Source organism: Haliotis asinina, chromosome 3, assembly GCF_037392515.1.
Source record: "Haliotis asinina isolate JCU_RB_2024 chromosome 3, JCU_Hal_asi_v2, whole genome shotgun sequence".
Taxonomy (NCBI): domain Eukaryota; kingdom Metazoa; phylum Mollusca; class Gastropoda; order Lepetellida; family Haliotidae; genus Haliotis; species Haliotis asinina.
This window is the reverse complement of record NC_090282.1, coordinates 42,918,359-42,938,098: the sequence shown is the minus strand read 5'-3', so window position 1 is coordinate 42,938,098 and position 19,740 is coordinate 42,918,359. Positions and strand designations below refer to the sequence as shown.

At 38.9% G+C, this 19,740-nt stretch overlaps 1 protein-coding gene across 1 annotated transcript; it reads right to left on the bottom strand.

Moving 5' to 3' along the window:
• Positions 1-3,884: 3,884 nt before the first annotated feature.
• On the bottom strand, positions 3,885-16,665 carry LOC137278053 (NADH dehydrogenase [ubiquinone] flavoprotein 1, mitochondrial-like). The gene is made up of 14 exons (XM_067810118.1): positions 16,509-16,665; positions 13,161-13,231; positions 11,831-11,920; positions 11,487-11,635; positions 10,166-10,299; positions 9,659-9,723; positions 8,227-8,331; positions 7,902-8,027; positions 7,629-7,694; positions 7,059-7,225; positions 6,753-6,906; positions 5,938-5,992; positions 5,640-5,749; positions 3,885-4,405 (listed from the first exon to the last, which is right to left on the bottom strand). Exons 1-14 carry the CDS (start codon positions 16,552-16,554, stop codon positions 4,328-4,330), a joined length of 1,416 nt encoding a protein of 471 aa, XP_067666219.1. The 5' UTR covers positions 16,555-16,665; the 3' UTR covers positions 3,885-4,327.
• Positions 16,666-19,740: the final 3,075 nt, after the last annotated feature.

Sequence of the window (19,740 nt, the reverse complement as noted above, 5' to 3'; positions counted from 1 at the left end):
CTGTTTACTAGAGAAATGACTCTCTGTGTACAACTAACAGGCATCAGGGGCTCCTTTCACAAAGCAACCTTAACGAAGGTTAATCTTAATGCCCCTTTTTTTAACATTGCACTAATGTTATCTTAGTGACTTACGATCACCTTAGTACTTAGTGAAATGATACTTTGATACAGTGGAGAGTGACGTTGGCGTAGAAAACATAGCATTGAAAATTAACATGAATGACAATATTTCCCTTTCGGTGCACCATAGAATTGCCAGAGGCAGAAAAACACGGAAACGCATGCTGCAGTTGGGTGGAGTGTGGATGTAATAGACATCGATTTCACAGCCATAATTCAAATCGGATTTGATCACAATCTCCATGCCTAAAGGTGAGGAAGTGTTCCATCGTTTTGTAGTCATGACAACCTTCCCAGTGAAGTCAGTATCAGCAATCGATTTCCTGTATAGCATGATAAAATGCAATGATAATCATTACTTTATTAATCAAGAGAGAGGCCCAGGCACATACGTGTTACCCATACAGAACCTGTAGTGTATGATACACATATACCCCGGATGTTATGCCTGATAAAAGCATTAACTTCAAGTGATTGGTCCTCCTGATAAGAATCGAGTTTACAGTATAGGCCGTCCCAGTCACTTGGTATCAAGAGGTATGTTGACCTGTTACAAGCACGTTCCTACACACCACGAGTGAGTTCTGTTGGACTAACTGTATTTTGGTTTAATCCACCGCGTTTCAGCTTGGTATTGGGAAAGACTGGCGTGAACAAGGTCTGATCTCACGACGGCAGGTCTAGAATTGACTACCACAGATAAGTAATCAGGACGTCGAACGCTCGAACACAGAACTGGACTCTCATAGTCATCATCGACAGGGAGATTTGCAGTGTTAAATATGGCCCAAGAAGGCGCTATCGATGTCTTTCAGAACATAATTTTCTTCCACATTAGACAATGCCAATACCATATTGAGTTGTAACTCAGAGCAGCTATTTCATATTGCGTCCTTAATAAAACAGACAGATATACATGAACATCTAAAGTTATAACATTCTAACATGCACCAAGGGCATCAACTAGGTTAATACCCTAACGTAAAGTAAACAATTGGGATTTGATGACCACACTGTGCCATGTCTCTTGTTCAGTCGGTAGACGATGGCACGAAGTAGTAACGATTTAACAGCTTCAGTGTAACTATTCAGATATTTCCACTAGAGAAACAATTGTTCATTAGGGTTACGATTCTACTTTCAATCTGAAGTATTTAATTACACGCACAGAGTTTATGCACCCCTTTTACCTCGTGGTACCATGACATGACTTTGTTCATCAGGCGCAGGAGCGGCAATGCATTGAAAGCATGCTAATCATACTGACTTTAGCACTGCAAACGAATAAATGTTAAATCATTTGGAGACACGTTGTCAAACACACGTCATTATTTGACTAATCGTTAGCCCGCAAATACAAATGCATCTCCGCCTGAGCCCCTTCTCCATATACGGTTACCCACGCTTGCAAAATACTTCTGGATGGCCTGTGTTGTGTTTACTTGTAACTATCGAGGTGAATCTGAACACACATGATAATCTGTTAACATATAATAAGCGTTTGGGGGATAATGTATACATTCACATCCTACATATGTGTGGGCGGACGCAAAACTCACATGAAGACACCCGATCAGCTCAACCTTTCTTCATCCATACCTCTAACATGGCGATCTTTCATTTCAGACAAAGTAACTCAATCCGAATTCCCCACACCAATTAACTATTTCAGCAGATTCTAACATCAAAGTGTGTTCGGTTAATTGCCTCACAGAAGGGACCGTATGTGTGAGTAGTTGTTCTGATCCAGCAAGACAGAATCAAAGAGACATATTCAGGAACCTTATTTCCAAAGTTTCCATTCATGAACAAAATCCCTCCGTGCAAACACTAGGGCGACAAGTGTCACTAACGTTATCTCCACGTCCTTTCATACACGCCTGTCATGTTAGCTTAAGTCATTTCACAAATCAATAATTAAAACCCTTGAAATCACATACAGGCATTGAGCATGGAAGGTTATTTTTCATACTGGAGATTTAACGGACGCTTCCGGCTAATGTGCAGTTAGTGCCAGAGTAGGTAAGCTTAGTTGTACGCAGCTTCTAGCAATATTCCACCAATATCAGCCCATCAAAAATGGGCTGCACACATAGTTCCCATGGGAGGAATCGAACCCTGGTCTTTGGCGTGATCAGCGAACGCTTTAACCACTAGGCTATTCCACCGCCCCTTTAGAGAAACCGTTCGTCAGTACTTTCAACTGCACCACATGTTTAGTAGCAATTATCTCGTTAAACGCTCTAACATTACGGTTCCAGAAACATCAGTTCCGATTGTATCTGGTGCGTTTGAGTGGTCCGATTCACAATTTAAGTGCCACTCAGAACTTTGCACTGAAATTAACTATATATTGAAAATATTGGGTGGATGGGTGCTTTGTCAGTGTCTATGATAAATTCATTTGCCGCCTTTCCCATCACGTGGGTGTTCTTCATACTGCTAGGTCAATAGGCCTGTCGTACATGCAAAGCGGTCAGGGGTGTACATGAAAACTAACCCCACTTTTACTCTTTTTGCAATATTCCAGCAATTTCCCGACAGGGGACACCAGAAATGGACTTCACACATTTTTACATACAATTATGACAGGATTTTAGTGTCTCTAAACCAATGAATACTCATTAATCTTCTAGAAAGTAGTATTTAATGATGGAATAAGTTGACATTTTATTCGATTATGAGAATTTAAATTTTGAATATTTTAATTTCTTAAAATAACATAACCACATGAATAAAGCTACTGACAGACAGTACCCAGTTAATTTGTCCTTGATGATCATACAGTAATAACAGCTAATTTAGATAATTTAGGGGATATAATTTCATTTATAAACAGTTGATTGTTTCCATCAAATTCTATGTTTTCAGGGCCTATGTGTTAGTGTGACACATTTCCTACACTCCGTAAAGTAGACGCTTGTACTGTGCCCACTGCGCCTCCGTAAACCGATAAAGTAAGTCCTGGTTTACTACCGAACCCCCTTACTATACCATATATACAAAAAGTAAGGGGGTTGGATAGTAAACCAGGACTTAGTGGGTACCTGTGGCTTGCACCTACCACTGAAACCTGTTACAAGATGGAAATACGAGAAGAGCTGTTTCTCACAACCCTTGGTCAGCGTACCATCAAGCCCTCAGTCTGTGATGCCTGAAGAAGACTTGATCCTGATTGGTAGATCTTTCGTCTGGTAAAGTCTTCCTAACGCTCTCAGAATGCATAGACACATCTACAAGCTTAACTATACCTGCGAGATGGTACGTTTGAAGTCAGATAAGATATGAACACTTAACACATGCACCATGGTTATAACTATCAAGGGTGTGTGGTTTATGCCACATGACAAATGTGCAAGTTTACGAGGGTCTGTTAGTGAGTGTAGTTTGATGCTGCAATATTCCATCAATGTCATGACAGTCTAGAGAAAGAATTCAGTACGAGAAAGCACATCCAGCATTCCTGGTTATCAATGCAATAACATGCTGTCAGCCCAACCACTGGTGGCATAATGATGGCATATACTGATGGAAAACTATGTCATATTCCCTTGTAGAATCTGTTAGATGTCTGTCCACCATAGCTTCAGCATTAGTCCTTGTGCTTTCAGAAGTGTATGATGAATGAAATAACAATTCTGATAGATATTCCAATATCTGGTTCCAGAGAGCAAAAACATTATAGTGGTTGGAAGTTTGATTAAAACATGTACATCGTTGCAAAACTTACTCAAATTGAATACAATTACAAACTCAATACAATTAAATGTGTAAAACAATATTTTATTACACTCAACATAACTCAGTGTTGTATAGCACTAGATGCTCTAGTGTCAACAGTGGTGTTTTAAGTAAACATTAGTGAAGTCCTTAGTATGTCACATTCATACACACACTGAGAACCTCTGACTGAGAAGGTAGAGGACTTGACACAGAGGCAGCTCATTCTGAATCAGCTTTACTCTTGGAAGTGAAACCTGTACCATCTTAACAGTAAGCTAAATTAATGTTTCACTTTTCCATATCAAATTGTCATTTACAAAACATTGTGCAAATGTTGTGCACTACTGTGAATGCCTTTCAAGTTAAACCAGTCATACACTTCATCAGTATCTATACCACTTTATAGACAGAACAAATACCACAATACTCCAGAAAATAATTTACACTGTACAGTTCATTGTTCCCTTACGTTGTCACAGTGTTCAGGAACTTGCAGCCTTCCTCTGCTCAAACTCTTTCATCCTTCTTTCAAGCTCTGGTCTGTAGTGACGGATCAAACCCTGTAAACACAAGCATCAATACAGACATCAGAGTGGTAGGTGCAACACACCTCCAAACAGTATAGCAGTGATAAAGGCTGAGAGGAGCCCACCGTACACAGCTGAAGGTGAGTGACAGAGTTTAGTTATAAATCGCTATTAGTAATATTTCAGCAACAACACAGCAGAGGACACTAGAAATGAGCTTCATACATTGCAATCATATGGGGAAATGACCTGGGTCTTCAGTGTGAAGAATGAACACCTAAACCACTAGGCCACCCCACAACCCCATAGGTCATTGATTGGAATCTTTGGTGGAAAACAAGAGGAAGCATACACAGCTCATAAATGGTTATTGTTTTCGTAACACCTAGATGATGAGCATATTTTGTAATGCTACATAATATTTTTTACATTTGAACTGTATTGCTTCCTTGAGTTTTACCCAAAATATTTTCAGTGTGAAGGAATGAACAGAACATCGGAATCAAAATCCATAGTAATCAAAATAAAAATCATATATGTTCTTATCAAAATAAACCCAGTCTAAGTTAACTTAGTCTCAGTGTTATTCGTTACACACCACCATCGTGTCAGGTAACCTTTGAATGACCTATGACCGTCCAATCAAACACAAGATGGTTAAATAGACTTAACCAATAAGACAACGGTTACTATTTATGAATTGGAGGACTTACAAAATATTCAGGTCACTGACACAGATCTCTCCACAAACAAAAATCTGCACTCTTTTATTTGACCTGCAGAATATAGGCTTTGGGGTTTCTGTTGACATGGTTACCATTAGCTAATATTTCCACAAGATGACATCCTTGAATATTGCCCAAAACACTATTTTCAGCGACTATTTACTCACTGTTGTCATGTTTGTAACATGCACCGTGCATCCCCCGGAAGCGAGCATATGCTAAATAGCATTCGGAATCGTTTGGGTACTAACCTTTTGAGATAAAAAGTTCAAAAGGTTTGTGCAAATGTCCACTTTCGCGATTTGGTAAGCTGTGTTCTGATTGGTCAATCTCAAAGGTTACCCTACCCAACCCGACCTCCCATAAGGTTTGTTAGACTCAGTAGCGAAGTGTAAAGAAAACTACTGAGGCTAAGTTTCCTTAGACTGAAAATAAACCTTAACTTATATAATTATGTATACACTATGTTTGAGGAAATTTCAAAGTTTGAAATAAACCTAATCAAATAAAAAATTAATAGTCAATAATATGATGAGACCTACCTGTACTGGCCATGCAGCCCCATCACCTAGAGCACAGATAGTATGTCCTTCAATCTGCTTCGTCAGTTCATACAGCATGTCAATTTCATCTGGCCGAGCATTACCGGTCACTGAAGTCAAAGGGAGACAATCAAACCAATTGGCAAAAGTAGGCTACAAAAGGGGAGATAACTAAAAATATCATCTCTATTATATATAGGTATTGTGTTATGTTCTCAAATGAAAAAAACAAATTAAAATGTTTCGAAAATACAGTTGCAGAGCTGACATCCAATGTTGGCAAGTTCGCGCTACTTACTGAATCTGTCCATGACCTTCACCATCCAGCCAGTCCCCTCTCGGCATGGAGTGCACTGTCAACAGGACAACACACATTTATCCCTTTCTTACAACACTGTTGTCTGCAATACTACTTTAATCTATGGAACATTGTAAACTTTATTTTCTAATTTTATCACTATTACCAACATGGGCCAAACTCTCTTGGTTACTTTTGGTGTAACTTTGATGAATAAATTACTGAATGAAACCACAGAGCAACAAGACTTCAAGTTAAATGCTCATGAGCCACCTCACTATTTATCCAGCGTATCATGTTAATTTCTATGTGATATATACAATCCAACAATCACACCTTCTTCACCAAGGTAATGTCACTATCTCTGTCCAACCTCCCACAAACTTAGCAGTGTGTTTCTCTTTAACAAGAGACACAAATCATCAGGCAATCAAAATGGAGTGTGGCATACCTACATTCAAAGCCACTAATTTGTATAAGTCACAATACTTTTAACTGAATTAGATCATAACTGTGAACATGAGTGTCCAGACAGGGGAGAAAACTCATGATGAAAGTAAGGATTCCCAACTGTATTCCAGCTGTACAACAACAAGGAGAATTGTGTGAAGAAAACATCACTAGTTATATTACCATTTGATCTGAAGTGCCCTAAACAGAAGGTTATGATGGGAACTGGGTTCAGGATATTTATGATGACATAAAGAAGGAAATTCTTCCCCAAAAGATATTACCAACACTGCTACTGTCCAATCCTGTTTAACTTTCAACTGAATTCACAAAGAATCTGCAAAGAAACATCCACCAATACATACTTGTCCACAGCTCTCATGCTTGTAGAAGTCCATAAGCCTTGCAATGCCCCGTACGATATCAGCCTGGTTGTTGAATACAATGAGGGCAGCAGTTCCCAGGCCTGTCTGAACCTGGACCAGGGCATCAAAGTCCATCATGACGTCATCACAGATCCTGACAAAAAAATTGGTTAATCTGTGAATCACCACACAAAGCAGTATACTTGTAGAAACTTATAATTCAGACATTCATGTTTCACAGTTTGGGTTTATTTACTTTGTCAAGGCATATATCTGTCAAGCATCAAAAAAAAATCTTTAGCTTACTTCTTGGGAATGAGTGGTGTTGAGGAGCCACCTGGGATGACGCCCTGGAGGTTCTCCCACCCCCCGATCACACCCCCGGCATGTCTGTCTATCAACTCTCGCATTGAAATAGACATCTCCTCTTCAACTGTGCAGGGGTTGTTTACATTACCAGAGATGTTGAACAACTACAAAGACACAAAAATCAATTATCTACAAATTTTTTCACAAAGGTTCAGCTCGCACAGTGGGTGAGTGGGTGGGTTTAATACCAAACAGTGTTCTAGTTACAAGGTATATCAGAATGTTGAAGGAAAACCCAATATGTTCTGACCAGCCTAGAAGCACGATCCAATAAAGCCTACATGCAGGATTTAATGGTTTGACAAGGGGCCACAACGCTGCAAAACGACACTTTAGACAACTGGGCCACTCAGAACTTACTGTGAAAATTCAAATGTTGCTATGTATGTTTCTTTCTGAGTTATACACATGAAAATAAAACAATGAGATCCAAAATTACACAAAATCATAACACTGTGGAATGTTTATACATTCAAAAGCAAAAACTTCCTCTTGATGAATGAATACCTTAGTGCCACGGTTTCTCTCCCTTCCAAATGAAGCAAACCAGTCTCCTCCTCGTCTGCAGATTATCTGGGACATGACACAAACATTTTCATCTAAATAACATACACATCATAAAGTGATATCATCCATAGCATTCTTATTCCACCAATTTCTCAAGCCAGTAAATAACTTCATAAATTGAAAAAAAACAGAACCAAACAGATTTCACATAATGATTTTGTTCGATGACATGATACTCCAAATAAAACACACCAAAGATGTTGTAAGGCTTACCGGAGCAACTGCCACTGTTTCTACGTTGGCTACAGTTGTGGGGCAGCCGAAAACGCCAACATCAGCAGGGAATGGTGGTTTCAGACGGGGCTTACCCTGCTTGCCTTCCAGGGACTCGATCAGTGCCTATATACACAATCATTCATGTTACCATGGATACATTCATTTATACCCACTTCAAGCACTGTAACAACTCAACAAATGGATTTTCTTGTCTGACAATTATCAAAGAAAAAAACATGTTTGTAGAACTTTATTCTACAACTTGATATATGAAAACCCAATGCAATACAGTGTAGTGTTGGGTATAAATTATGGTACTCACTGTCTCCTCCCCACAGATGTAGGCCCCAGCTCCACGATGTACAAAGACATCGAAATCGTAGCCTGAGCCACATGCATCCTTTCCAATCAGGCCATTTTTGTATGCCTGAAATAACACAACACATTCTGTTTGTATCACCGCTACCTTGCTTGATGATAATGTGAGAACAATATCTCAATGTGCAAAGTTTCTTTGACTAGTTCACTGCTTGAGCATTGATCAGGACCATTCAGGTCAGATAACTTACTGCACTGAATAAACATTGATCAGGACCACTCAGGTCAGGTAAATTACTGCATGAACATTGACCAGGACCATTCAGTTAATTCACTGAATAAACATTGATCAGGACCATTCAGTCAGGTAATTTACTGCATGAGCATTGACCAGGACCATTCAGTTAATTCACTGAATAAACATTGATCAGGACCACTCAGGTCAGGTAAATTACTGCATGAACATTGACCAGGACCATTCAGTTAATTCACTGAATAAACATTGATCAGGGCCATTCAGTCAGGTAATTCACTGAATAAACATTGATCAGGACCACTCAGGTCAGGTAAATTACTGCATGAACATTGACCAGGACCATTCAGTTAATTCACTGAATAAACATTGATCAGGACCATTCAGTCAGGTAATTTACTGCATGAGCATTGACCAGGACCATTCAGTTAATTCACTGAATAAACATTGACCAGGACCATTCAGTTCGGTAATTTACTGCAGGAGCATTGATCCCAGTCAATCAGGTAACACACTGTATGAGCAATGGTTCGTGCCTATGACACACAATCAGCCAGGTCACACATTATTAATAAGAAGCTGATCCTCTTCAGATAACTTACAACAAGCAGAAAGTACTTGGGACCTAACCGAGGATCTCCAAGCGGCAGTAATATGAGTGTGTAGTCCCAATATATCTGACCTCGAGAGGAGAGTGTATAAACATGTTATAGATTCATATTCTAGAACGACTGAAACTGTTGTTGAACTGCAGTTGTTGAGTGCCCAATAGCTATTAATGGATGGGTGAAACGAAGTACTATCAACACATCAATATCACGTCTAACTACAGTTTAGCAATTGACTTCCGTTGATAAATGCAGTGAAAAATGCATGCAGTACCAGATTCACTGAGTTAAGAGTTATCTACCCCTGTTACCTTTTAAACAAAAATGTTTGAACTGGTTTTCATGTTCCTTGTCAGTTGTGAAACAAGACTGAAACTACTTCCACTTGTATTCATTTCATATAAACTACACATTCACTTGAGTACTGACTCAAAATGAGACAATTCAAGTATTTTATAAATGTGCCAATAGTATTGCAATAGACTATTGCAATCACATGTCACAGTGACCTGAACAGAATCAAGCCTGGACCAAGCAGCCAGATGTTCATCTTGTCAACTGCCGCTAAGCCTTACCTCATTGATGGCGATCTGCATATTGGATGCTTCATTGTAGAACTCTCCTCGAATATAGATGTACGCTGCAAACATAGGCAAGAAAAGATATCCAACAAATTGCTAAATAAGAAAGAACTGTGTTAACACATTCATATACTAAAACAAATCTAGTAATATTCATCTTTCTTTATAAATCTAGATCTGAACATTGATAACTGAACATAAATACTGAATGTTGCTTACATAGCATCTAAAATCAACATAATGTGGAACAAACTTCAAAGGAAAGCAGCCTGAAATAACACTGATCACAGAATAGTTCGGTTCAATGTAAAATTTCATTCAAATAGTGGTTTTGTAGACATAGCACATTGATTTCCAGTCCAGCTAGGTTTGGTATATTCAAGGCTGGTTAATTTTCCACTGAGTACAACATTTGCATATCACATTGTGCCAATAATGTTTGACTTCAACCACAAAATGGAATAACCAGACAGTACATTTCTTTATCCAGTTGCTACTCACCAGCTCTGGCCCCCATGGCTTTGCCAGCCACCAGACAGCCCTCAACCAGCTTGTGAGGGTCATGACGCATGATTTCTCTGTCCTTGCATGTCCCAGGCTCCCCCTCATCTGCATTCACTACCAGGTACTTAGGTCTGCAGAAAACATAGAAGCACCCTTTGTAGGCCTTATGTACACAATACCATCAACATACCATGAGTTTTAGTTTTGCACTGCACTCAGTTGTATTCCAGCTAGGTGCTGATGGTCTGTAAATAATCGAGCCTGGACCAGACAATCCAATGATCAACAGAACAAGCATCGATCTGTGCAACTGGGAACCAATGACATGTGTCAACCAAGTCAGCAAACCTGACCACCCAATCCCATCAATACAGAAACAGTCAATATAAATAATAATAAATACAGACTAACATGTTGAATAAACTAACAAAAACCACATATATGCATGATGACATCACATCTATCTGCATGACATATAGAGGATATTATATGAGTGCCCATGCCATACTGTGTTTATGACACAAGTCCTAAATCTTGGTATATCCCAAACGAAAATGTGGGATATACTGAGATTTAGGCGTGAGTGTTGTAAACATAGCATAATATGAGGATGAATATAAAATTCTGTTTATTACTGAGGTCATCAAACTGAGGAAAATGAACCCAAATCTGCTTTCAAACATAGGCTGACTACCTGCCGTAGCTGCATGTAGAACACAACATTGCCAAAGAAATGGTCATGACGTCACATCACCATGACAAAGCAATATTTTGCCCTACGGCATCAAATGAAAAATATGAACACTGATATGTTTGTCCTCGTAGGTAATAAAGATGTGTTAATACAGTGGAAGCCCTATAAACCAGCATTCGTAGGAATCAGCAAAAAATGCCTGCATAGAGGGCATACTGGTTTAGAGAACTTTCGCATTTTCAACTTGAGAATAATCTTCCGCGTGCATTAAAATACAACTGATGATAGCCATCATAACACAGCGAGTGACTGAGAAATTGTCACTTGACAATTACTTCATAATACAAAAGACATGTGTCAATCACCTCACCTACTTAGGCCTAATCCTTGTCCATGCTCCTTTTAATATTTATCATGCAACATCGATGAGCTTAATGTAAATGGTAATCCAGTGTGATTCAGCCAAAAAAAGGAGAGTCAAGATACCTGATGCCTGCTTACACAGTGTTAACAACAGTACAAATGGTCAATTGAGTGGTCTTTGTTGTGCTGAAATATGGCATGAACTGACGCCAGATTAGAGGGAGAGGAAATTATCATAAATAAACTAGACATAAGTCCAACCTTCCATCTGACGGCTTATTCATGAAGCCCCACTTCATGCCAGTAGGGAACCCTGCACCGCCACGCCCTCTGAGGCCAGACTTGGTGATCTCCTTCAGAATCCAATCGGAGCCCTTCTGGATGATCTCCTTTGTTTTATACCAGTCACCCTGGAACATCATTATGATCATGTAATGACTGAGTGACACAGAGGGCTTTACACATCCTACCAATTTTTGGAATCTTGTGATGTGTTAGTGCTCTATCCATTGGGCAACACCAGTAGTGATAATGGACAAGTGGACTTACCCCTACTAGTGACTAAAACTTAACATGTTAACAGCATAATGCTCTGACAAACTCACCCTTGACATAGCTCCTTTGAGTTTCCAGTCATGTCGACCATAGAGGTTGGTGAAAATTCGGTCTTCATCCTTCAAGGGTCCAAACACAGTCTGAGAAACGGAAGAACATTGTTACATAACTTACAAACATACTCATATCAATATCTTCAAATGAGGAAATGCATTCAGATTGGTACATTTCCAAGACAGACTGCCGCTCAATAACCTTCAAGATTCTTATCAACATGACCAAATTTTGACAAACAAAAACAAAACATGAACAAAGCCAAATATCATGAATATTATTTGTTCCTTGCAAACTCAATGTGTTACTTGACCTTAACATGTCATGGCAGGGTAATACTTCAAATCACAGTTGTACATGACACAGGACAAATCACCTTGTATTTATTAATGCCTGCATAAACCACATATACATTTGTCATTCCCAAAAGTAGACCATAGCATCACATTACAACACAAGATGAATGCATTTCTTACATAAGTTAAATCAAAACAACTGAAAAGGGAAACTCAGATATACTCAGTTATGAACATGGAAATCTCATGATGATGAAATGCACATAGTCAAGTACACAGAATCAATTTATGAAGAAACTACAATATATGTCATATACTCGGACCTCGTCGTATCGCGGTATTCATGGTATTGCTGTAAATCGGTATTTCCGCTTTTGCGCGCTAGACATGGCTCTTAGAGGTGACTTTGTGTGTAAAAGACATTTACGACCTGTCGTCAGTGGTTTGTTTACTTTTTTTAAACCGATGACATGCATCGAATATCCGTAAGCACTATCCAGCAGAATTATGAACATTAAAATCTGGAATCTGTCTGACCCCCATCTATGAAATACCTGCCATAACATTTACGTTTCATATATGACCCTTCCCACTCCATCTGAACTACATCGTCTGCATATCCTTATTGCCAAAAATATAGCGGAAGTGATGTCATGAGCTATATCTATCTCCAGGGGAATGGAGTATTTTGTTTACCGCAATAAGATGGAGTTCTCTCCTTCGATAGATATTAACAGGCTCCGTTCATCTCATGGCTTTAGCTGAAATACTATCTAAGTTAAAATAATAGTTTTTTCACAGATGTCTTGATCAAATGTCATGTTAGTGGGATTTCTCAATAAAATAGGCCTCAGATGTTCAAAATTTTATTTCCAATTATTGATATGTCAAGTACTGTGATACAACGAGGTCGCAGGCTACTTGCAATGACGTATGCAATATTCATTATATTCAACAATATATTGACAATTTATTTTCCATTTACATAATGTTGATTATGTCAGCTTTGTTATAATGGTTAGTCTCAGACCTTTTCTGTCTTTGCTTCTGTTGAATTGGACCTCACAGCAAGAGCCAACTGGGGAGGGATCTGTTTTCGCGCTGGAACAGGACAACTGATCATCTACATCTAAGCAGGGATACTCTATAACAGGGATTGGTCACTCGCTAGCTTTCCTTACCATTTGTACTAATTAACGTGTGCCTCGTCATGCTCCACTGCACACGTCGACTTGGTTTGTTCTCAGCGCAAATCGGCTGCGCTTAACAGTATTTCAACCAGTTTACTGTCGGAAACTATCGGCATCTCCCGGAGTAATACTCGGTAAATTGGAGTAGGCTCCCCTGAATGTTGTCACAACAAGCTGGTTACACTTCCTGTCGCCGAATGATGCATGTGTGGATTAATGAGAGGACTTGAGAATGTGTTTACACATTGCCTTGTTCAAAGACTCTCTGTTTATGTGACAATTTTGATACAGCGTTCGAAACGATCGCCAGCCCAGAGGCCCAGCGTCGGTTGTTAATGTATCAGGCCAACAGTTTCAGTTATCTGCAGGCCCATGTGGTCTTCTGTCAATTAGATCTCATTTCTTTTCAACTAGCATCGTGCCCATAATTTGTATTAATGTTCAGGAATTATCCTTGATCCCTCATGTTAGGATAACTTCCAGTTTCACTTCATAGTATTATATATTCAGTGCCGCATAGGAATGTCAGCAGTCTATAACTAATGTAAACTTCTCTGTGCTCCATACACTTCACTAATGGATTTTGTAGGGACTGTGAAACTCTCTACAATGAAGACTATTTTGTTTTTATTGGTTTGATTTCAACAAAATGGGTATGCAGACTTTAAAGACTGCAAGTGGCAGCAAGCCCTGATGGCCAAATGGCAAACTAAAGGTTATTATGTTATTATATGTATTTGAAATGACCTGTTACACAATTAAAATGTCTCATTATGTTTCAGTGGTTTTCTGTTTGTGTGGAATGCTTAGGCTGCATAAAAATATGTTTCTCAGGCACATTCTTTTCAAAAGTGACGAGTAAGACTTTGATTTTTAATTTTTGATAGAAAAAATGTGACGAGGGAGGAACACATTTTTATTTCTTTTTCCTTCAGGAATACAGTTTGGAAAGTTAAGCACATGTTAATGAGTTGTAGATTCAGTCACTCTCATTCTTACAGACACTCAGTCTATAATGGACAAATGGACGGTCGTGGCAAAGTCGAAATTATTTTTTTTAAGAGGGCAGTTAATGAAGATGACCAGATGTCTTCCTGCATGTGCGCAATTGCATGGATACTGACAGAATGTCAACTGACACAGTCACTCCCCCCTAAAAAAACAGAAAGTTTAAAACCATCACAAAGCGTTAAAAAGTCCTTTGCAGTTTTGTCAAATATCAACAATAGTTTCAGAACTAAAACATTCAAGCATCAAAGGCATCCATGGCAAATTAGAACAGATCAGATATGTCATACCTCACACTTTCACCAGATAGAATATTCCCCTCAATACTTAAACACATTCAAACATTGGCTTGTAGTAATGAGTGATCAGATCAGATCAACGATATGTCATATTTTTCACACACATGAAATACTTGTGAATGTATACACCCTACCAATTATTTTTTTAATTCATAAAATCATCACTATTACTTCCAAACACCTCTCACCAGATGGAACTTTTTTCCCTAACAGAAATTAAAGGTGTGTGTGAAAGAAGTTTTTTGAGCAATAACTAGAAACACTCAAAAAATGCTGTGTAGTATTTCAATGGCGGATCAGAACAGATCAGCGAGATGACACGTTTTTCACACACCTCAAATAAATCCTAACAATATGTTTAGATTATCAAATTATAAACATTACTTGCAAACACCTTTCGGGTCATTGTATATTCCCCTCATAAATATTTAAGGTGCATGTGAAAGAGGTTTTGGAGCAATAACTAGAAACACTCAAAGTTATACTATTTCAATGGCGGATCAGAACAGATCCGCGAGATGGCACATTTTTCAACACCTCAAAAACACCCTACCGATTTTTTTTAAATTATAAAATTAGCACTATTACTTCCAAACACCTTTCACTAGATGGTATGTTCCCCTAATGGAAATTAAAGGTGTATGTGAATGAAGTTTTTGAAGCTGAAACAAAAGCACTCAAACAACGCCGTGCAATATTTCAATGGCGGATCGGATCAGGTCGGCGAGATGGCACATATTTCACACACCTCAAGTACGTCCTAACAATTTATTTTAGATTATGAAACTATCACTATTACCAGCAAACACCTTTCGCCTGATGGTAAATTCCCCTCATAAAAATTAAAGGTGTATGTGAAAGACGGTGTTGAGCAATATCTAGACACACTTCAAACAACGGCGTGTAGTATTTCAATGGCGCATCAGATCAGATCTTCGATCTGCCACATTTTTCACACCCCCCAATTAAACCCCAACATGTTTTTAAGTCACAAAACTATCACTATTGCTTGCAGATACCTTTCAACTAAAGGTATAATTTCCTGCTAAAACATAAAGGAATGTGTGAAAGAAGCTTTTATTGACGAAACTCAGTCTATCTTCGCTGTGTACCGATAATTGAAGCCAGAGAGTTACAAGATGCCGACTTGAAACTTTACTACAAACATATTTTCTTATACTGACACTAATTACAAATATGTGACTAGAACTGAAGTAACAGAACAGGTGACTTATGTTCTACGTGTAGGATCCGAGTTGTCACAACACTCAGCGAATGTAATCAGCTGTTGAAAATGAACCGAGCTAAATCTTTAATACTAAGCTGCCGCCATATTGTCTCCACTGGTCACGTGACAAAGCGAGACATACGTTCAGCGGTTTTTCGAGGAGTTTCCACTCCCCTCTCTATATAGGCTCCCTGATCTAAGGGAGAAATGTTTTAACACTTCGTACTTGATTAGAAACCTGTGTTTTCGGAAAGACTGACAATGATTCCACATCGGCAAGTGTAAACAGTGAATGGAAGTCATAAACTCCGACAAGTACAACCTGTACTAGCGACAAAAGCGTTGCACTGAATCTTCAATAAACGAACTATTAGGCAAGTTTACTTTCCACAGTCTTTTCATCATGATTGTTTTGGGGGTAAAGCAATCTGTGAGCTATTCCACTATGGATCTATGAATAAGTCCACAGCTCACTCGATCACCTCACGTTCCTACAGTATCAAATTAAATAATCAGTACTAAAATCAACTAATTCTAAATCAAACATAATTTTGCTGTATAGCTCATTAGATGACATTGATACGTGATATAAAGACATAAAAATGAATTGATAACATCATGAAGAGAAAATGCACAAATATTATTCTTCATACCAATAGACGACAGCAGGTTTGGGGTCGCCCTGCAGAGACTAGCCATGTTGAATGCCTGATGTTAGCTAAACGTCTTGTGTAACCTTCAGAGTTTACATAAATCCATCCAACATGGCGCTGTCCAGTAGACAGTAGTGGCGCAGTCAAATATATCAGACTAGTTTTGTCATTTACATAGGAGTAATAAAATTCTTGTTTTAGTAGTTTTAATCACTTTCTGCTATTTTATTTATGAAAAAAAGTCGCCTTATGTATCTTAGATTATATTGACTGCTATAAAACTGGACTTTTTACCAATATACTCACAACGAAATGTAGACTGGTACCTCGCCCCATAGCCTCCTTGTAGAAAAAGGCAAAGATCGTTAGCGCTCTAAAGACATGCCAACTAGTCTAAAGATAATGCGCCGCTTTTCCATAGACAAGCGCCAAGTTTAGCTGCAGGTCTAATGTTTACCACCTTGACCATGGACCGTATTCGTGCGACTGCTAAAATGTTCCTGGACATGTTTGTAACATTATTTTAGATTGCTTACGAAAGGGCGACCCAGGAATGGTGGTGGAGGTCACTCTCCTACCCAGAGTTTCATGCGGCGAGCCCCCACCCCACACAAACACACAAACAAACACACACACACACACACACACACACACACACACACAAAGAGAGAGAGAGCGAGAGAAAGAAAAGAAAAGAAAAGAAAACGCGCGGGCACGAACTATATTCCCTCAATTGTATATGGCGTTGCTCCGTAAATAGTCGAATCTGGGCAAAAGAATATATTGATCAACAACATTCTATACATTTGGGATACGATAACTTGTGCCACTCAACCATGTCAACGAGCCTGACAACCTGAGTGGGACGTTAAAACCTCTTAATGTCAGTATAAAATAAATGATGTACGTAAATTTCCCATTCTTGGACAGAAACGCCGTACAAGTTTCCTTTGTTGACTGTTTCAAAATAAAAATGAAAATAATTTGATTTTAATGTGATTGTACTTTTCAAGATATCTGCGTAATTTAAGTTAAATATGTGTATATATCATTTATCATTAACCCACTACAGTAGCTACAAAGTCATTTGTGAAATGTGAGTGGTATGACAACTGTCTGAAAAAATCGAAAGGTAGTTAACTATAATATGGAGTAAATGGTGAAACTCTTTATACGAACCGTATTTCAGTTCTTGTTAGATTTATTGATAACTCTCTCTCTCTCTCTCTCTCTCTCTCTCACACACACACACACACACACACACACACACACACACACACACTCAAAATCCTGGCACCGCACCTGATTTGCTTTATCGTTGCTGTGTTTTGTTGCTGTCGCTTATTTGCTGCATAAGTGTGCCTTAAGATGGCAGCTTACGAGTAATCTAGTCCAGTTCAGACAACTCTGTGGTCGATATCATGATTAACGAAATGCTCCATCTGGGTCACGATGACATATCGGCAATACCCGTGTGTCCGTCGTAGCGTCTGACGAACGATTCATTGAGTTCCGACAAAAACACTCATTCAATTCATTGGAGAGTACTTTTGTTTTTAAGTTGTAAAGTTTATTCCCACCAAGACCATACAGGAAGATAAGTAGAATGGGAGTAGGTGGAGGGCAATCACATTAATACCAAACCTTGGTGCTCCCTGCAGTAAACCTCTAAAGTGCATACATCCCAGAGTGCCTGTCCTCCTATCAAAACAGTTTACGGTGGGATGGTTGTGTATTGATGCCCCAGCTTTGGACTGGTGAATTTTCCCTTGTGTATTTTTATTCCCAGTGTGAGTACACATCAAACAATTTCAATTTATTTTGCTTTCGATTTTAAAAAATGTAGGGGGTGTGCACTACGATCTGAATGGATGGGTTTGTGATTAGGCCCGTGCATCGTCAGTACTTCACGGCCTTGTTACGTGCACTAAGTGGCGGTATAATCATACAAACGGAAAATGAATGGCTATAAATGTTACCTTTGTTACCGAGATATCATACATGGCCGAAGACTGTGGGGTAGCATAGTGGTTCAAGCGTTTACATGTCACGCCGAAGACCCGTGTTCGATTCCCAACATTGCTACAATAAGTGAAGCCCATTCCCGGTTTCCCATACTGTGTTATTGCTGGAAAGCGGCGTACATCCAAAACTCACTTGATCACTCGTACGTATCCGTAATCAGTCGTCCGTGAAGAACCACCATATACTAGGAAAACTTCAAAGCGCAGAATACTAACAAACGGTCGGTTGGAATTGGGTACATGTTTTTCAGCAAGACGTACGTCGTTAGTTAGATCAGGGATAATCTGCAATCTATATGTAGTCTCCCTGGTTAGATAGGCGAGGGATTGTTTGAAAATGTAGAGAGAAGATACAGACCCGTGACAAAAGTATTGACGCCATGTCTATAGACTTCCATGTTATTTCTGTGTAGCATAAATAATTTTCATGAAGTGAGTTTATGATGGATTTGACAGGCAATCTTGAAATCATCTCTGCTCAGCGCTCACAATTTCCGTTCAATTCTGCGATCACTGTTAAAATAATGACATCACATTTGTCAAATGTCGTATGAATGCACAATGCTATTGTTTAAAATAATCAGGGTATAAAGACGCCAATTTAGAATACAAGCATAGATATTGACTAGAAGTTTAACAGTTGGAAGACAAGTCATTTGTTGTTAATACATCAATACACTTGCTGGAACAAATGAGCGGCGAACCCTGTTTGGTCTAAAAGTAGCCATGCACAGCCTGCGTGAAGAAGGTAAGAACAACTCAACTCATTACAAAATACAAATGCATTACAACTGACACACTACCAGTCCACAACTTAGGAACAGTTTGTCTTTTTCCATGTACATTTCTACTAAAAGTCCAGGTTAATAATGCGTGGCCTGAAGTCACACATTGGAGAGAGAAACTTGAAAAACACAAACGCACTGAAATCAGATATTAGTGCTCGCAACGATGTTGGTGGGAATTTTTATGAGATTGTGTCATACATTAACATTAACTTACGACATCTAGGTCCAGTTGTAACTCAAGCGAGACTGTGCATACTTAGAGGCTGTAGTTCAAAAATGTTGACCATTTGAAACGAAGTGTCCTTTTAAAATGTTTAGGTACGGAAAGCATAAAGTGGTATCAAACTATGAAATAGCAGCATTTAATTCTAAAACCCCATGCCACATTTCTGCATTCCAGTGGATGCACGTTGTATTTTG